This window comes from Calypte anna, chromosome 5A, assembly GCF_003957555.1.
Source record: "Calypte anna isolate BGI_N300 chromosome 5A, bCalAnn1_v1.p, whole genome shotgun sequence".
Lineage (NCBI taxonomy): Eukaryota > Metazoa > Chordata > Aves > Apodiformes > Trochilidae > Calypte > Calypte anna.
The window spans coordinates 6707303-6728274 of NC_044251.1; the positions used below are offsets into that span (position 1 = coordinate 6707303).

The 20972-nt window shown below is 44.1% G+C and overlaps 1 protein-coding gene across 3 annotated transcripts in view; it reads right to left on the reverse strand.

The window, feature by feature from the left end:
• MADD (MAP kinase activating death domain) overlaps window positions 1-19917 on the reverse strand; it is a 69129-nt gene extending 49212 nt beyond the window's left edge. For all 3 annotated transcript variants that reach the window (XM_030452144.1, XM_030452143.1, XM_030452141.1), the window contains exons 1-5: window positions 19844-19917; window positions 7464-7656; window positions 4940-5554; window positions 2016-2319; window positions 1576-1707 (exon numbers count right to left, since the gene is read on the reverse strand). In XM_030452144.1, the coding sequence (XP_030308004.1) occupies window positions 1576-1707; window positions 2016-2319; window positions 4940-5554; window positions 7464-7525 (1113 nt within the window). In that variant the 5' untranslated portion in view covers window positions 7526-7656; window positions 19844-19917. The remainder of the gene's footprint in view (window positions 1-1575; window positions 1708-2015; window positions 2320-4939; window positions 5555-7463; window positions 7657-19843) is intronic.
• Between the last annotated feature and the right edge of the window lie 1055 nt (window positions 19918-20972).

The window sequence follows — 20972 nt, forward strand, 5'->3', positions numbered from 1 at the left end:
ATTAACTACAGTAAGTTCACAGCAGAGATAAGACTTGGGTGTTGATAATTAAATAATAATTCCATACAAGAGAGGTATTTTAAAAATAATAAAATAAAATAAAAAAAAAAAGCTCCTGCTCAGAAAGATTCAGTTTTCATCTAGAAGAGAAATTTCAGTCCCTAGTGTCCACCTCAGTGATGTAATTCATGGGGCTGCATGACTCCTTGTAAAACACTTAGCTAATCTCACAGCTTGCTGTGTCTATCACAGACCAAGAAAAAAAATCTAAGAGCCTAACTAAAGAAGCAGCAAGTCCTAGACAAATGCACCCTCAGCTCAAACTGAGTCTCATCTGTGCCACTGTAAACACAACTTCACCCATACCCTTGAACAGTAATTTGGCTACAAAATTATATTTCTAGGGCAATGAAGCTGGTGAAGGGTCTGGAGCGCCAGACTTGTGAGAAGCAGCTGAGGGAACTGGAGTTGTTCAGTCTGGAAAAAAGGAGGCTGAGAGGAGATCTTATTGCTCTCTACAACTACTTCACAGGAGGTTGTGGTGAGGTGGGTGTCAGTCTCTTCTCCCAAGTAACAGGCAATAGAGGAGATGGCCTCAAGTCATGCCAGGGGAAGTTTAGATTGGATATTAGGAAAAGTTTCTGCACTGAAAGGTTGTCAAGCATTGGAAGAGTCTGCCCAGGGAAGAGGTTGAGTGACAGTCCCTGGAGTTATTTAAAAGACATTTAGTTTAGGACATGGTTTAGTGATGGACTTGGTAGTGCTAGGTTAACAGTTGGACTGGGTGATCTGAAAGGTCTTTTCCAAACAAAACAATTCTGTGATTTGAGGTAGCAGAAGAAATAGACATTTTTTTCAAACATACATGGAACACCTACAGGGAAAATCATGTTGTTTCTCATAAGAGAATCAGCAGAGGAAAAAGGTTTAAATCAGTAAGCTTGAGACCAGTGGCTTGGGAGGGAGGCCAATTTATTCTTTAGGTCTAGAAGAGTTGGTCATCCCCAAGGGGCTATAAAAGAGCAGCATCAGTTGCAGGATAGAACTGAAATAGTAAGGCAGCCTGAGTTCTATCTTTCCAAGCAAAATAATGTGCTCCTGCAGAGAGCTAACTATTGGAAAAACCCAAGCTCCTAGCTGAAGTAACTCAACACTTTATATTTCTGAGGAGAATAAACTGCAGGCAATATTCTCTAAACCCTGAATCAAGAACTCCCAAGCCTCCTTAAATATTACTCTGCACTGTCCCCAGCAAACCTTAATACTTGTCTGGGGGGAGGGCAGGGGGTAAATACTCATCATAATACAGTGGAGCTGGGGCCTTTCAAGTTCCTTCCTTGTGAACTACTGCTCTGAATCATACTATTCACTAAGCATGCTCTGAAGGTATTTTAAATAAGTTGTGCTACCTGTGATTTAAGCAGTTAGCAGTGCTCAAAGAACATTATGTGCAAGGCAGGTTTTGTTACAATCTCTGAGAAAACATCAGGGAAGGAAGCAGAGACTACTCCTATCCAGGTTTCAGACATCACCCAAACATTCCTTGCAGAAGCCCAATAAAGAAGAAACACATACCTGTTCTGCAGAGGCCATGCAGGTGGGAAGCAGAGGGATCACTGGGAACATGTACTCCAGGGGGTAAATCATAGCCACAAAGGCCATCACAGACATGGAGAGTGCATTGTAATCTCGGGACTGCAGCACAACCTGCAATCAAAAGAACATGAGCTCTGCAGCAGCCACTCACTGCTAACACCCTCCAGAGGTACTCACAGACCATCACCAGCAGGCTGTGAACTGGGTAGCCTTCCATTAATCTACCTGGAAACAAGCCTCAGGTGCTTTTTCTCAATGAGAGACAAAACTTTTCAGAACAGGAGCCTCAGAAGGAGCAATTCCTGCCCCCTGCAGACAAACTAATTCCATCAAGACATCCATAATTCCACACATCCAGCCTACCCTACTTTTGGAGAGCTTCCCATCTACATATCAAAGACCAACTTTTCCCTTCTCACCTTGTGCTCCAGAAGGATGCAAGTCAGCACCTGCAGGCAGGCATCCACTCCCAACAGCTCCAAAGGTAAATGTAATGGAAAATCCACCAAGGTGAAGCGGGATGGATCAGGAAGAGCAAAGGTCAAAGCTGGCTGCAACTCGTGTGGCAGGACTTCCACATCCACCCTCTTCTGACCAGCAACTGGCATTGGAGAACGGAGCAGCCGATAGATCCAGGCCTCAATCTCCCTCAAGTCGTGTAGCAATGCACTGGACTTCTCTTCCACCAGCAGGGAGCCGGTGAAAATCCGCCACATTGTATCCCTGGAGAGGGAAAACAAAAAGGTGAACAACACCCCAAGAGCTCCTCTTCCCAGCCATCCCACAAGGCTCTGCCAGGAAAAGGGAAAAAAAATTCAAGATGCAGCTCGCAAATCACACAGAGGAATGGAAGGTGGGAATTAATCTCACTGACACTGTGGAGAAATATCAATCTTTCTGTAGCAGGAATCAACACAAGTATGGCACTGCCACCTGGGAGTCCATTCCCTCATTTGAAGGGGTCAGTTAGGTGCAGGTGTCTGAAGATCTCTCATCACCCTGGCACTTGAAATTCAGCATGTACACAGACAGGAGACTCCCATACCTCATCCAGAACTGTGGCAGACTGTTTGTAGTATTCTACTTCCAGCAGTCCTACAAACTTTTGCAGAAACAGTAAATAAACCTGAGATAACAAAAACATGCTACACAAAGATCCCCCAAATGTTTTGATATGATAAAACACTCTTTTTCATCCTATCATAAATTGCATTGTATCATTCTTAAGAGCTGCATAACCCATTGAAGAAATTAATGCATTTCAGAACATAAATATCTGAAAGCTGTCTAGAAAGCATTTAGGTACCTAAGCAAATTAAGCAGTGATTTTTCCATGCCCTAAACTATCAATCTGCACACCTGTAGCTCACAGGCAGGTTGGCCAAAAGGCATGCACAGCACTGCTCAAGGTCTTCAGAGGTTCAAAACTTGGAACTGGGTCTGACAAAGTGTCTTGTTCTGTTCAGCCTTTCATGTGCACAGTGAAGCTGCAAACCTGCTGCAGCCACTCCACATTCCATAAAAAGCTTCAGCCTGATAAATATCCTCAGTTACTGTAATAGAGCCCTTAGAGTAGAATGGTTCAATCAAATTAGAGTTCACAACTTAAAATTAAAAAAAAAAAAAAAGAAAAAATTGTGACCCTAGAGGCTTCCAAATGTGAGAAACATTAGAAAAAAATGGGAGGGGTTAAAAGAAGGGAAATTTGTGATTATGCTGAGGGATAGACCTCTCAGGAACTGTGATGCTTGTCCTCCTCCATTCTTCCTTCAGCTGCTGTAATGCATAGGACATTAAGTTGTTAACAGGCACTCTGGACCTTTTGCAAGCTGTAAGGATCCAGTTTCACCTTTATTCTGCCACCACTTCAAATCTATTCTACTTTTCCAGGTCACAGCTTGCAAACCACAGGGTAATTCAAACCTGCTGCTTTACTTTTCCCAGAGATCTATGTTCAGCATCCCTCCTCTTGTCCTCCTCATCTGTCAGTTCCTCATCACTCAGTTCTTTTCATGAATTATGTCCAACAAGTGCAAATTTTTCAAATACCATATGCCATTCAAACACTGGAATACTTCAGCACCCCTTTCAAAAAAATCAGATGAGCTCAAAGAGTTGAGGAAACTCATGAAATTTTGCTTTTTTCTACCTCTCTAATTCTCAGAATAAAACAAGAGACAAAAGAAGCTCTCTTAATCCATACTTTAAGAAAAAAAAAAAAAGTTATGTTCTGATAGAATAAGTTTTTCTTCACCAGTCAGTGGATTCAGGTGATAAATCTGCAAGTGCCAGAGCCAATCATATTCCCAGGACATTCTCCTAGAACTATTCCAGGGCAGTAGCCCAAGAAGTAGGCTACTTTTTTGTGATAGATTTCCCCTTTCATGCAAAAAGTAAAGAGCTTATGAAGATGAAAATTATATATGCCCTGTCAGTTTTTGCTTTGGGCATGCTTAATTTACAGCATACTAAGCTGTTTAATTCACTCTATCAGCAGTGTAACAGTTAAGATAATTCCCTCCTCTCTAGAGGTTCATTTTGTATTTTCTCTTTTCAGAGAGCACACTGGAAAGGAAAATATCTTCTTGAAATGTAGGTGTCAGGTACAATGCCACAGATATATATTCACAACTGATACACATAAAGACATTTTTCCTCCTGTACCCCTACAGCTTTAGTTACATACCCAACACTATAATAGTAGATATATGATTATTAGATAAAAAGTACACCAAGTTCCTGTTAATTTGCTGTTACCAAATGAGCTATTCTCACATGCTTCCTAGAGAATTTCTTCACTTTTTACCTGTCCTCTGTCTCCCCTTCAAATACTGTACTTTGATCTCTTTCAGCCATTGCTACTTCTCTAGTCTTTCCTCTCCCAGGCTGAAGTTCAGATTGTTTCATAAGCTCATTAAGCATGCTTTCATAATTTTCCTCTTGCTCCAAGTGGAAATTCTCTCCACTATGTTTCTAATTTGCTTAAGTATCAGTCCTTAAATACACTGCCATGAAGCTTATAGGCCAAACCAGTAACAGCATCAGTGCTCAGCTTCAGAAAAGATGATGCTCAGTCACTTATTAGCAGGATAGTGCCTCCCCAGACTTATCGAAAATTATCATCATACCAGGTAACAGAAAAAGAGAAGTTTAAAAGAAACTATCACCAAAAGAATTCCTTTTCCTACCATAATCCTGTATTAAAACAGCAAAAACATCAACAACTGGTGTTTGGCTGCTCCTGCAACCACACCTGTAGCCACAATTAGCCATTCAGACAACTGCAGCTCTGGACACGAAACAGTGGGAGGGAAAAAAGTTCTTCTTCCCCCCCTCAACATACCTCTGCACCCCACGAGGAATCCCCAGCTTCTTGCCCAATAATCTCTCACTACAGCAGTCCACAAGTCTCTTGAGGGTGTACAGACACTCACGGAAGGTGGAAAAGAAGGGGTAGTGAGTAAGGATGCAGAGAGAAGTCAGGGTGCTGTTCCGAGAGCGGTGGCTGCCTTTGGCCGGGCGCTTACTGCGCGGCGAGCGGTTCCCCTCTGGGGCAGGCTCTGTGCTCAGGGCCTGCAGGGAAGAACCACCCTCCGAACCCTCGGTGCCCACTTCCTCCTGGGGTGCAGCTGCATCCCCAGATTTGGGAATCTTCTGTCCCTCCCGAGCTCGGTGCCCCGCTGTGCCTTCTCCCTTCTCCTTGGGCACTCGCTTCTGGAAGGAGCGGTAGAAGTTGACGCAGATTCCATAGCGAGTGACACCCGTGTCCTTGTCTGTCAGGGTGAAGACAAAGGAGTTGTCATCACGGAAGCTCATGCGTTTCTGCCTCACGCTCAGGCATCCTTCTGGCTGGCAGAAGAACACAACATCAGGTGGCAGGGGAAAGTCCACGTGGTCTTCCAGAGGGTAACGGCGCAGCAGTTCGGGAGTCTGAGCGACGCTGTCACTGCTGGGTTGCCTACAAAGACAGCAAACAAAAAGCCATGAGTGCTGCTTGACTAATGTCAACACAGATGATTGATGTCTCACTATGAACATGTCAGAAGCCTCTGGGCTCAGCTTCACCTTTGTTTCTTCTCTACCCTACTGTTCAAGGAAAGTGGACCATTTGTCACCAACCACAACACTCAGTGATTAGCACAAGGCCAAGATTGCAGAAAGTCTATACCACCATAATTGAGACCCAACAAGAAGCCTACACAAATCTGACTGACAAATGTACTTCCAGGAATACACTGTTCCCAGGAGGACATTGTACTCTGTCGTCTTTCCCTGACTTTGACTTCCAAAATGAACTTAACTGCACTGGTCCCTGGGCAATACGTGGGTAGGAAACACACTGTCTCTCTCCAAATATACAGTTGGATTAAAAACCCCTGGATTTCAGCCATTTGTGAACAAGATGAAAAAATTAAAGAGAGTATCAATTCCTAACTGGGAAAAAGGAGAATTTACTAGGACAGAATTCAGATAAATGCTGGAATGACATGGACCTCACTGTGTTATATTTTCATTAAGAAGTTGTAGCAACTGTAGGTATACATAGTTCTGTGTTTGATTTTCAAGATGGATTTGAAGGGTAAGTTACCATAAAAGCTGGGTTGTATAATAAGAGATTTAAATTTGCAACTGTGGCTCACCAACCATAAATGACTAATGGAACACAAACACAGAAAGACAACACTATTTGTTCCAAATTTTCCACCAGAAGAACAGATTCTTTCAACATATTAATGATTTTCCTGACACTACTTGTCCTCAAAAATTACTGAATAACTGTCAGAGGAAGAGCATGAGGCTAATGAGACAGCAGACCCCAGAGCATTAGCAGTCCTGTTGCCACTGACCAGCAAAAAAGCAAGAGAACTGTAGGAGTCCAGAGTGATGCTAGCAGATTTTCAAGTGAGAACATTACACACTGTAAGCATCACTGGAGAAGGCAGTTAACATTTCTTCCTCCTCCTTTTTCTAAACATCTGGAAATGTGGTTATTTTTCTACAGATAATAAGAAATACTTACACTATTCAATTATTCTGTCCATAAAATACAATGAATAATTATTACTGAAGACTATGCAACTTCCTCCACTTATCTTATTTAAATATTGCACTCAAAATATTCTGAAAAGAAAGAGAGGAACAGGCTAATGGTCCTAAACCACTGATGTTTAAAAAAGAAAGTAAAATAGACTTTGGAATACATATGGTAAATAATCTGGCAGAAAATTACCACATCAAGTCTGAACAAAATAAAGGTACCACTTACTGGGCACCTGTGTACTTGTTAAACAGCACATGTATCAACCCCACATTTTATATATGCTTTAAGTAAATAAGCATAATGCTCTATTTATTGTTAGATTTTGAAAAAATAAAGCATTCATGTAATTCCCATGAGGATAAATGGATATTAGACAGAGAAACAGTCAAGGCAAGTACCAGATTATTTTTTAACTGAGTCACAAGCTATACTTCAAAAGCTAGAAAAGTAACCCAAAATAGTATTGTACCTGCCTGTGGCTTTGAGTATTTTCACTTTGTGAATCCTTCCATCCTGATGCCAGTAGAAGCAAAGAAGTTCAGATATATAGGCTACCCAAGAGTCATATATAAACTGGCTATCCTTAGTTAACCTTTGCAGACCCTTAAAAGGAGTCTAAAGATTGCAAGTTGAAAACCTTTGGCTTCACTGCTATCTTTCAAAAAGTGATCTAACCCAAGTGGATGCTCCCAGGGCAGAACCATTCTGCACACACCTCAGGCAGCACTTCTAACAGCACCAAGCAAGGCTTCATCAGTGGATATTGGGCTATTTGTCCCCACTCTACTGCCCAGGCAAAAGTAAAGCTGAGATTCTTTTACATTACCTGGCTCCAATGATCACAAGGTAGTCGAGTAACCGAGGGCAGATTTTCTTTTTCTGCACCATTGTCCTTGACACCCCTCCCTACATCATCTCAGTGAATTCCTGTTCATCAATCCAGCAGCCAGTTCTCCAGTCAGCTGTGGCCAACCCTTTTGGGGAACAGAATCTGCTTGGAAATATCTGGCAAGTTCAACCTGTGGTCACAAAAAGCAAGTGTGTGAAAGGCATAATCAGGAAGACCAAATACATATAAGTAAATTCATGACTGTAATTATATTTCCAAAAAGCCTCCATGTCCTCTGCAGTCATGGCCATCCACAACTCTCCCTGCTCATGAGTATAAAACTACAACCACATGCCCACAAAAGCAGAGAGCTGGAAAACACACACACACACACACACACACACAAAAAAAAAAAAAAAAAAAAATGTACAAGAGGATTTCAGGAAAAGTCATAGACAAAGGTATCACTGGCAAAAAGAGCTGTTCCTGAAAGATCTTTAGGTAAATCCCTAGGACTCTTTCAGTGCTTGGGAAAGCAATCTGAATTAGAAATTCTGTACAGTTAAAGGCAACTCAAGTAAAAAATTCAACCTGAATTTTAGCTGTCTGATAAAGAGAATAACTAAAGAGGGGTCATAATCAGGAGATTTTTGGATATCTTGCACCACACCCTCCCAAACCTACACATGGCCTCAAGCAAGAATCATCTCCACAGTCCCAAACGACTGCAATCCGCAACAATTTTCTGTGAAGACACAGAACTGCACACTGCAGTTTGCAGCAACAACACATTTTTCTTGTAAATCATACTGTCTCTTCACCTTTATTCGGCCTCATTTTATTTTTTTTGCCTCCTTCTACAGCTACCTCCTCTTTTCATTTTATAATAGAGGCACAATTGGTATCTTACTTCAGCATTACTATTTGTCAGTAACTATGCTTAATATACATCCAGAATTCAGTAAGTGTGGTAATTTTTTTCTTTTCAATTTTACCATTCATACTCACTGGATTAACTAAAGAGGGGAGGAAAAAAAAAATCTTAAAAAGAGATCAAGTTCCCTACCTACACTTGGAAACAAGCTGAAAAGAGAAGTTTTCTGAAACAGAAAGTACTCAAAACCCTTAAGTCAGGGATGCTCCAGCTGTGCCACAAATTTGCTGAGTATCCTAATGAAAGCATGAATAATGTTATTTTATATTAAGAAAACATAAAATAACTGTCTCCCTTTTGGGGCATATTCAGAGTAAGTTTTCTATTTCACTTCATGTTTACATCCTAAGACTATCACAAAACTTAGAGAATTATTATTACTGTACAAAAGTCCAGATTTTATCTGTATAAAAGTATAGCACTTACTAAAAACTTGCAAACCTCAGCAAAATTAGGTAATTTGCTTGATAATTTTCTCATTACTTCAAAACCAAAAGTTAGTAATACACACCAGAACTGCCAGCATCTTTCAACTGTGTTCCAGGTCTAGCAGCTTAGGTGCTTTTTCCTCAGCCCCTACACATTCCAGGTAGAGAGCTGGGGCCTCCAAATCCCAGAAAGAACCCAAACACACAAAACAATCATGTCTATAATTGTCCTGGGTCAGTGCAGGGGTATTTTGGGAGCAGGGGGACCACAGGAGAAGGCCATCGTTACAGTGAGACATAAGAGGACAACGGATTTCTTTTGGAAGGTGAAGTTTTGCTGGACTGGAATGAGAATGAAGAACTAGAACCAAATTTAGGGTTTTCTCCTTCCCCTATTCAAACACTTGCTTCTCCAGAGTTGTAATAATGGCCAGTGACAGCAATTAAAGAACATTATGTCATTATTTGCTGGAACTCACCCTCCTATACCTGGTTAGAATCAGACAGCACAGTTGATAATTTGTGTAAACCAACACAAGCAGGCATTACAGTTCTGCCTCTCTCTCCACCAGTGCCAAAAGCTTGCCCTCAGGCCAGTGTCATTTCCTCCTCTGTGCTGGTGGAAGTGCTAGTGCAGTTACATGGTGAACCAGATTGTGGAACTGATATGGACTAAAACCAACACCCTCCCTTCTTCTCCCTTGCCACTTTTGTTTTTACTGGGATACTTCTGGGACCTCGTTCATCAAGTGGCCACACAAAGGCTTGTGCAAGCACAATGAAAAGGCAGGAGCAAGCAGCTAAGGAAATCTGGAAAATTGGATTGAATGTAGTGTGATCACAGAACTACAGATGACATATTCTCTAAAGGAAATAAAGAGGTAAAGTAGCTTCTTTCTCAGAGATTTGCTATCATCCCTCCTCTTGCTCCTAGATTTTACAGACTAAGTACATTAGAACAGAAAGATTAAACAATCAAGAGATATTCCTATTTCCCCTCTGTCATGTTGGGTTTGGACCTGAATTTAGGAATTATCTTCAATCTGAGATGGTACAGGTTTTGACATTGATGGCCTCTTCTCTCTCTCTCAAGATGTTTTAAGTCTATGTTGCTTTTTCTGAAAAGATCTGCTGTGTGCTTACTCTTTGCAAACATCTTGGAATCAGCCCTTTGAAGGCTGAATCCTCCAGCAGCACTTGAGAAGAAACTTCCTGTAACTTCAGCTCAAGAGAAGAAAAACAAAGTAGTGAAGGCCACCATAGAAACATACTGCAAAAGCATACCACATATCAGAGAACACCATAATTTAAATAGGCATTCATATGGATGGTGAACAGGTTGGTGAGAACTCACACTTCCCACGTGCTGTAGCAGCTGTCAGCAATACTCACCAACCAGCAGAAATTGGCACAGTAGCCTAAATGCAAAGACAAAAGGTCAGAGCCAGCACTAACCCACAACATACCAGTAACTCCAGACAAAAAAATTAAAAAGTGTTCAAAACAACACTTTTATTACTGGCAGTACTCTACATTTCAAAATTCCCCAAACACCCACGTTTTAGGTTGTAGCACAGCTTCTTCGAGGACAGTCTGCATGGTATTCTGCAATTTAAATTTCCCTGAGAAATACAAATCTATACTCAGACACAACCACTCAGGAAAAGCCCCACACCACAGAACGGATATGGTGTGAAAGAAGTGCAGCAGACTTTTTATCAATTTAGAGCCATCTATGTCAGACTGAAACCCAGCATCAGCCTCGAAAGACATAAACTCTGCAGTCTCATTTCCCCCTAGGAACCTTCAGTCTTTCTTAAGTGCCTTTTCTTTCAAGACACAAATCTAGAGCAACAAAGTCATTTAGTCAAAGAATAACTTTAACAAAACAACCTCTTAACCCAACCTAGCTCACTTAGTCCTTCTCCTTGCACAGAAGCTTCCAGCTTTGACAGCCTTACAGTCAACTGTATGACAGTCACCAGGCACTCAAATCATTGCTTGAAGAAATGATACAAAGACAGCAGATTATCTTCCAAGATGCTAAGCCCTGCTCTCTTTGCAGCTCTCCCACATTTTAGGATGGTCCCAAAAGCTTTCTCCTTCCCTTACCACCAGTTTTTAGCTCGTACAAGGATCACACTGCACAGTTCACCAGTGCATGGATACCTTTAGAACATAAATCTTGGCCATACAATTCCATTTACTAACAGACTGAGTGAAGAGCATAGAGTAGGACATTCATTTCTAAGAGAAAAAAAGACAAAGTTGTAAAGGAGACAGGACAACAACAGGACAGAAGCCATGCAAATTGTGGATCACTGAAATCTTGCCTTGCACAAGACAAAATTTCCAGCCACGTCCAAAAGGAAGTAAACTCTCAGTTCTAAAATTTCCTCAGAACATCTTGAATTTCTATTTATTCTCAGCCAAGACAGTCTGTACTCAGTTCAGATCTACAGCTACCATGCCTGCCTGACCTTTAGTTGGACTAAGCTGAAAGCTGAAGCAAACACAGACAAGGCCAGGAGTTTCAATGCCCACTTACTGGTTTATTTATTTTTCCTTTTCTCACATTACACACCTTAAGTATATTGAGACAGCTATCTGCTAAACTATGAGAAACATGAGCAGGTACCTCAGGACTGGCCAACCTCACCTGTATAGCAAGGAACTCCACTTAACTCACTGCAGAACTGGAACCAACCCAGTTTGGAGCACAACATCAACTGGTCATGGTAGCTTTGAACAGTCTTAAGATGTTTTAATAATCTTTATGGAATCTTTACCATTGAATTTTTGGTTACTTCTTCCTGAGTCTAATTCAAGTTATCCCAATCATTACCTCTGCTATAGCACATACAACTTTTGTGTGTACTAAGCTTTTAAAGCAGCAGACAGGCAGTTCCCATTTCATAGGAACCATTCTACAGTTTGCTTGAAAGCTATATTAACATTCAACACTGCTAGTAGTTGTATACTTAAAAATACACAAGTTTTTAGGACACCCATTATCCTTACTATCCACATACTACGCTGGCTCTACTAACACAGGTGACAGTGTGGAATAATTAAGAGCAGAGCTTGATGGAAGTCTTGACAGAACACAGAACAATTTCTAAAGTCAGACCTGGATGGACTTGCTATACTGGTGCAGCTGCTTTGTGTGTTACCATCCACCTTGGCAAGGCAGCAGTGCATGCCAATGCTGTGAGTCCTTCAAAGTTACTGGCACTCTGGCACACACACACACACACAAAAAAAAAAAGACAAAAAAACCCCAAACTTTCAAAGCATTGGAAGCACGTCTAAACCAGGCAAATGCACAGTTATCTAGAATGGTTTGTCTGTAATCCAGGTGTGGTTCTGCAAAACACCTAGGGATAGTTCCAAGCATAGCAAATCACACCAGAGAACAGGACTGCAGGCAGATTCTAAAAGCATCTTCCTTGGAGCACACACATCACTTGAGTCAGTAAGAGCACCTTCTGGGTAACACAGCAGGTCCTTCCCACTTTCCATAAAGATTGAGGGAGAGGATAGAATAAATCAGATTACAGAAAATTAAAGAGAATAATTTGTGAAAACGGGTTTTGGCAATAGAAAAAAAGCATCCTTCTGAAGAATGATAATAAAGATTTCTGTTTCCTACTTTGCTCTTAGGGACACAGTTTAGTGGTGGACTTGGCAGTGTGCTAGGTTAACAGTTGGACCTGATGATCTTAAGGGTGTTTTCCAACCAACGCAATTATATGATTCTGCTCCAGAATGGTATTATCTCTGTGCCTTCTGAAAACAGTACTGACACAGCCAAACATCTTTAGCCTCTGCACCCACTTTCCAGGGCAACACAGAGGCAGCATGGATGCCAACAAACAGAGTGAATATGGCCAGAATCAGTTCTCAAGCACAAGTAACACACGACACAGACAGGAACATTTTAGCAGCATCATATAGTGAAGCTGGACTGGTTCAAGTCCTCGGTTGCCATGGTGACAGATCTCCCATCCTTGTCACATGCTGGCCCTTCAGCTTTGCCTCCTCTCCCCCCTGCTTCAGCCAAATGCTCAGCTAAAGCAGCCTGCTGCACATACAAGGCCACACAGTCACCACACATGCACATGCTGGGAAAACAGACCCACAGGTAATCTGATTCAGATCAATCTCCATAGCAACCCAATCTTTAGTCCCCAGATCTTAGCCTGTCGGGGGCTATTTATGGAGCAGCTGCAACACTCCACCCCCTCTGCTCCACCACCACAGCTCCCAGTGCTCCCCACACCACAAACAAAGCTTCAACCAGGCACAGAGGCTGCCTGGAGCTGCCTGAAACACACCCCTCCTGGGTATGGGAAGCTGAGTACCAATAGGAGCTGACAAAATCTGCTCACCTAGGTACACACAGGATGCTCCCAGAGGCATCCACTGCAGCTGCTCCTTTAGCCTTGCACAAAAAAAAGGATGTGTGAAAGGACACGAAAAGCAGGCAAAGGTGTCATCCCAACAGGAGCTTGCAGGCAGCAGCACATGCAAAGGAGCAGTCCCAGCAGTAACTGCCCCACAGTAGCTGAACCCACCAGTAGGCATCTGAAAACCATGCAGCTGCAGCATTCCTCTACTAATTGTTTAATAAACAAGCAAAAACAAACCCAAAAAGAAAAATCAAGTCCAAGGCCTTGAATGAGCTATGAGTGATAAGCATGTGAGAAAGAACAGCATGCAAATCCTCTTGTCCATTTTATTCTACTACATTCTTGGGGAAAACCATCAAGGATAAACCCATGGAGGAGAAACATGCACGTTTGCAGTGCTCCACTTGCTCACAGGAAGCAGGTGACAGATATTAGGTTCAGCCCCAGTTCATTTTGCACACTTCAGCTTAGGTCAAAGACCTCATTCTCCTCCCCTCCTTTACTGCCAGAAGCACCAGCCTGGTGACCCTCCCTGCAGCTCCCCACAGAGCAGGGCAGGCAGAGCATCACTCACCATGTCCTTGCAGAACATAAATTCTGCTGCAAAAACAAACCCGTCAGCCCAGCCAGTTCTACTGCTCTAAACTGCTTGGATTCAAACTCATCTTCTGTTTAAAAATCATCTCCAGACACTTGCATGGGAGAGCAGTAACACGGGAGCTGTGGTTCCTTGCCCTTCACTCTTTTCAGGTCTGTCCTTTTTTCCCCTCTCCTTGTGCAACATCACCAACTACAAGAGCCTTCTCATCTATTTATATCGTGTCAGCTTTTTATTGATCCTTAAATCTCCAGCAGCAGCCACTCATGCACTTCACAAGGGGGGAGGAATGGGGGAGAAGGGAGGGCAAATCAAAACCTACACAACACCCCAAACTGAATTCCTCACTTTCTGCAGCCACTACAGGGATTACATTCTTTTCCAAGCCAGCATTGCTTTGGGCTTCAGCTTTGAGGTGGGACACTTTCTCCCTGCTTCTAAATAAAGCCTAGACCCCAGCCTGCACAAGATGCTTCCACTCCCCTTTCCTGCTGGAGAAGGAGGCCTCGCTTCCCATAGCACAGACACCTGCAGGTTTTTTCCAAAAGCCAAACACTCCAAATGTAGCACCCATAAAAAATAACAAGAAAACAACAAAGCATGTGACATATGAGAGAATTGCTGGATGCAGCTGCAACTGCTAAATTATTCAGTGCTCTCCCTCACCACAGTTCCTCCCCAGCCAGGGTGAGCAGCTCTAAGCCAGGAGCTCAGGGAAGAGACTTAGAATCAGAATCATAGAATGGTTTGGGTTGGAAAGGACCTTCAAGATCACACAATTCCAACCCCATGCATGGGCAGGGACACCTCCCACCAGCCCAGGTTGCTCCAAGCCCCATCCAACCTGACCTGAGACACTGCCAGGGATGGGGCAGCCACAGCTTCCCTGGGAAACCTGGCACAGGGGCTCAGCACCCTCACACCAAAGAATTTGTTCCTCATGTCCAACCTAAATCTCCCCTCTTCCAGTTTGAAACCATTGCCCCCTGTTCTCTTGCTACACACCCATGTAAAAAGCCCTACCCCAGCTTTCTTGTAGGCCCAAAAATTTTCACAAGAGGACAGAAGGTAGGAGAGACACAGCAGGCATAGTGGCTTCTCCTCCCAGGTAGATTTCAAGCTGTTCACCTGCTCATTTAAGAGGTCACATCCCACACAGCACCACCAAATCCAGGGACATACAACTCCCCCTTCATGGAGGTGGGACACAGGGACAAATGACAGGCTTGCTGGGATCCCAGCAATAAATTCCAGGCATTCATAAAGCAGAAGAGGCAGACACACACAGACAGTGTAGGAAGACTGAAACATTGCTCAGGATAATGAGAGCCAGAAAATAAAGATAAATACTTGAAATAATCCAGATTTTTGGCTATTGTTAGCACCACACTACTGGTACCCAAAGCCTCACATCTGCTCTGCTTCATCTTAGAAACACTCATCCTGTTTCCCTGCCACCTGCCTTGTTATTCCTTCCTTCTGCACTTAGCCCTCTTCTTCATCAGAACTGTGTAAGAGCAGAAATTCCTGCACTCAAATCAACCCCACTATTAATTTCTGTGATGAATCACAGTACCAGCTGGTCAAAGCTCAAAGGAAAAGAAAAAAAAATTCTGCTTTCTCTCCACTAGTGTTCTGGGACACGAGAGCACAGACATGGAAACAGTGGGGGTAAGCTTGCTCCAAGAGGAGATAGGAACTACTTCAAGCAACTGCTTGGGTCAGTGAGTGACAGAACAAGGGGTCCCAAAAGAACCTCCAGACAAAGGCAGTCAGCACAGCAAAGGAACCAGAGAAAATACAGTATCTGCTGGATATGTCTGAAGATTAATGACAGAAAGAAGTGAGAAATGAGGTGGCCTAGAGGACAGAACAAACATGCCCAGCTGTTAGCCCCAGCAGAGAGCAGCTTCAGCTATCAAGTGGAAACAAACCACGCCATGGCAGCGGGGTGGGCTCAGTGTTCGTGGGTGAAGCCATTTTGGTGTTTTGATTCTTAATCATCTTTATCACAAAAAAGTGCTCCTCTCCTCCTGCTATATGATAAGATGTGAGCAGGCAGAGGCAGAACTCCCTATCTCCTGCCAGCTGGGCCATTCCAGAGCAAGCACAATACACCCAGGCAAGCAGGGATCCTGGTGTCAAAGCTATGGGCAAGGAGACAATCAAACATTTGATACTGACAGTGGGAAATCCAGTTGGAATGCACAGGGAACCAGGACACAAACACAGCACAGAACTCACAGGTGTGACAAAGAAAAGGAACAGATAAGGAAAAAAAAAAAAAAAAAAAAAGGCTGCTCTGCTCATAAGATAACACAGAAACAGAGCTCCTGGAGGTCATCAGATGCATTGCTGTCAATCTGGCTGTCTCTGTCCACTGTGTGAAAAAACAAAGCTAATTCCCTGATTCTCACAATACCACTTCCAACAACTTGCTCAGAAATCAGTTACAAGCAAAACAAAAAGGAGAGATTTGGCAAACATTGCAAGACACATCAAAAGCAGTATGATGAGTGCCGTGAGGGCTATGGAAGAAAGAGGAAACCATGAGACTTTGTTCCTGGTGCTGTACTGAGGCACTCTGTTTCACAGGCACTTGGAAAGGCAACAGCCTAGTCCTTAACCACAGTGCCCAGGAGCACTTCAGGATTACCCCAGCACAGGCAATTTAGTCGTAGGCAAGAAGCACTTTTTCACATTTAAATCACTGCAAAGGTCCTGCTGGTAGCAGTGACTAAAAGTAAACTTTATCTCTCGCAATTCTGTGGTTTCTAAGCATGAAAAGGCATAGCCTCCTCATTTGGGCTGCCTCTGGTATAAAGAGATTTTAGACCTCCTGGTAGCATAGGGGTAATTTCTTCAGAGTTTTGCTGGGTTATTCTAGTTCCAAGAGACAAATCAGGAGCTTGTTTCTCAATCACCAACTGTAATTTTCATGTGGTCTCGACAGGTTTAGAGGCCTCAAGTGACAAAGAACATAATTGCTCTAAAATTATTTTCTAGCTCAGACAACAAAGACCAGCTGAGTTATACAGGCTCAGTTACAGAGAGCAAACAGTAGGTCATTGTGAGAGTTTTTCATAGCTCTTGAGGTGGAAAAGCAGCTCTTGAAGGAAAAGCAGCAAATCCTTCCATCATCAAAAGAAACATCACAGTTATTCCACAGATTAACAGATTGTCCCATGAAAAAAACCAATCCCATCTCACTGATGCCTCATGCTGCTCACTTTTACTTCATTTCATGTCTTGCTAGGTCGCTCACAATGCTTTTCCTTCATGAAAACTGATGCCTGCAGATGGATGGAGATCATTTAAACTAGGGAAGCAATGTTAATCATGCATATCAATCTCTTTGATTCTTGTTTCTAAATCCCTTCCTCTTTGATGCAAATCCTGAATCAGTAGATGCATTCTGTATTTTCTACCAGTGTACCAAGTAACTACGTCAAAGCCTTTTTGCTAAGAGGCTGCCCAGACATTTAGTGGTCTGTACCTTAGCTGTAGGCACAACAGAGTCAAAGGACACTGGCAGGACTTAATCATCTGATTGTAACATATGCATTGCCTGTCTCCAGTTCCATCCTAATGGAAAGTTCAACTCAGAACTTGGCTTTAACAAAAAAAGTATCAATTTCACCTTGAGAACACAATGGCACTACTTAAAAAACTACACTGTCAAATGATGGCCAAGCCACCAAATTTTACATTTGTAAAATTGGCCATGTACCCAATCTCTAAATTAAAAAAAAAAAAAAAAAAAAAGTAATTTCTCTGTAACAAAGTATCAAGGGAAAAGTATCAGAGAAAATATACTAGCTCAAGTGCCCTAAATCAGAAGCTGTGAACAGATTTACTCTCCTAGAATTCAGCTGTACCCAGGTCTCGCTAATTTAACACCAAAAATTTTCATAAATATTTGGGCTTTCAACTGACTCATTGCAAGAGATACCAGGTGGACCAGACTGACCATCTTCCCAGAGGTGGGAAGTATATCCTGTCCATAAATAACTTAATTTTTTGACATGGCTTAAGTTGAGAGGGCAGAAGCTATAAATTATGAGCCTCAGTGCCCCTCACCCCAACCCAGACAAAATCAGTGCTTTGGCACCTTACATGACCAAAATATATCTTGCCCATATTACACATTTTGTAGAGACAACATTCTTTCAGTGTGGATATTATTTTCCTTTTTAGACCACTCAGTAAACTTCGAATTGTTTAAAAAGTAGTAATAGTAGTAGTAGTAGTGTAGTAGTTCTAATGCATTAGAACCCTAAAATTTACAGCTTGAAAGCTGTTAAACCTGATAAAAACACAAAAGTCAAGACTTGAAACACAACTACAGCACCACTGAATAGGCACATACAAGATCTTTTAGTGCAAACAAGTTTTCTAAACAAAACTGTTCTAGGGACTTGCTGGTGATTTTGCATTTTATTAAGCACACAGTAAGATGCTTAATGAGTACATAGTTAATTCCAGGATTTATTAAATTGGGTCCAAGAGCTCTTCGTTTTCTAACAACACACCAGTAAAGCAAAAGAACTGTTTTACAGCTGGAATGATCCATCAGCTCAGTATTACATAACATTCTATGAGGGGATGGACAGATTAGATCCTGCAAAACCTGCATTTTAGCTGTGTTACATGTCTGAGGTGCTGCTCCCTCTGATGTGTCAAGATTGCAGGTTTTCATCAGTGCTGAAAACAGCAAGTACTTCTTGTGGCTATTCAACACAGTTCCCAAGGATCAAGCAGTATGAAGTCCAAAAATGGAGACACTTCCCAAATAACCTATATTTGGATGACTCTGGTTTGGTAAATGACCCTCAGGACACCACGATACATCTTCCCCTCTCTTGCTTCTGTCAACCAGTAGCATCCCTTTTTGCAGATAAGTGATGCTGCAGAGAGCACAGCAAGGACACTTGAGAGCATGCCAACAGAAATGCTGACCCAGAGTTGCACCAAATGTAGAGAAAATGGCTGGCTTGCCCGGGGAAAGAACAATGTATTGCCAGATTCACAGCTCTACCGCATCTTCATGGGGCTGCAGATTCATTATTTTGTGCGTATGGTACACGGGGAAGTCCAGAGGGAAAGGGAGTGAAGCCAGACAAGAAGTGTTTCCTCCAAGCCTTACCATTTCTCTAAGCACTTCTTTATCATGACTTTACACAAACAGTAAGGCAGACCAAGCTTTCCTTCCCTCCTCCGCCTAAAAATAAGTGAGCAACACAGCAAGGTGGTGACACCCATTTCTAAATGAAAATGCTCCTGATTTATAGGTGACTTCTTTAGAAATTGCCTAGTATAAAGTGGATTTCCTATTCTACTGTCCTGGGGAGTAACAGGATCTGCTGTTTACAAACCAAGGAGTAAAAACACCTTCGCAGTCACATCACTGCAGCAATCCCTTCCCAAAGCTGCACCCCTGGCCTCTTCAGAAGAGATCAGCCCGTCCTGCATCTCCCCTTGCCATCCCTCCCGACAGGGACCCAGGAGAGGCGGGAGGGAGGCCCTGCCCGGGCCCTGCCTCTCTGGGGGCGTCGGGGTGTCCCGCTGTGCCCTCACACCCGCCCAAGCCCCCTCCCCGCCCGCCGCCGCCATTTCCAGGGCCGCAGCTCCGCTGGAAACCCGCAGGTAAACCCCAAGGGGCTGCCGCCCGCTCCCGCCCGGGGACATCCCTGAGGGGCCATGGAGCCAGAGCCCGGGAGGATGCAGCAGCCCTTGGGCAGCCACCATCTCCTCTGCCCGCTCCTGCAGTGACCTTGCGGAAAGGCTCGCCCTGCCCGAGCATCACCACCGCGCTCAGCCCTGAGGTGTGAGGTGAGGTGGGGGTGTGAGGGCCCTGCCGGCAGCTGGCCCGGCTGCGGATCACCTCAGGCAGCCCCAGCCCGCGCTCTCCTGCCCAACCCCCGCCGAGCAGTTCTGGGGCAGACTCTCCGCTTCTGGAATGTGCGTACAGGCACCGCCCCCGGTCCGACCGTTGTCCGGCTCACCTGCCCGGATTCCCCGTTCACCCTCCCCGCTGCTGCCACCGCCTCCTCCTTCTCCTCCTCCGCCGCCCGGGCCGTTCTACACCGCCCGCCCAGTTCCGCATCGAGCGCCAGGAGCGGACCGCGCCACCGCTGCCCGCCAGGGGAGGGGGGGGGGAGGAGCGAACCACTGGCAGTGGCGGCGGGGGGAGCCGCCTCCGCGGCCTGCCGCCAGGGGGCGCTGCAGCTGGGACGCGCGAGCAAGGGGCTCGCGCTCCGGACCGGGACCGGGAGGTTCTGGTTCTGTCCCCGCGGCTCCGTCACCCTTCAGCTGTCACCCCTGCACGGTGAGGGGCAGCCGGCGGGGAAAAAAAAAAAAAAAAAAAAAAAGCTGAGCGGACACAACCTCCCGGATCAGGAATCAGGATGTGTCTGAGTGAAAAGAAGCCGCGGTTCTGCCGCTCCGCTGAACCGATGCTCTCGAACCGCTGCTCTGAAGCAGAAGGTGAAGCCTCGCAGCAAAGCCCGGTTCCGGGCAAGCAGGGAGAGCGGGAGGCGAGGGAGCTGCCCCCGCAACCCTCGCCCTGAGGTGTGGAGGGAGCTCGGGTGTTGCAGGCTTGAGGCAGATTTCTCGTTCTTTCCAAAATCCTACCCAGCCCATTTAGTAACAAGCCCGAAATTATTAAACACAAAATGCAACCCAAGCTGCTGCTAGCATCCCGGTGTTTGATTTTTGTGTTTCGGGTTTCTTTTAAGGTGCAAAACTGTGGAATGCCCGCGGTGCTATTGCACGTCTGTACTCTGCCCATGGCACAGGATCTGGGATTTTCAGAAACATCCCCACACCTTTTCTTCCTTCCTCCCCTTCTTGATCGGAATAGATGGAGCAAGCACAGCTGCTGCACCGAGGTACAGCCAAAGGGAACCTGGCCTGAGGTTGTAGTTCAAGCACCTCATGATTTCCCCCGTGGCCAAGTCAGCAAAATGAATTTGAAGCAGTACAAGGACTGAGAGGAGCAGGACTGGTGCTCTGGCCTAGGAAGCATTTTGTTAAGGACAAAGGGCCACTGATCTCAGGGGAAGTTCTTTCCCCATATACTTGAGCTCCCTGGGCTAATCTGCGAAGCTACTATAAAACTTAAAAACAATTCTG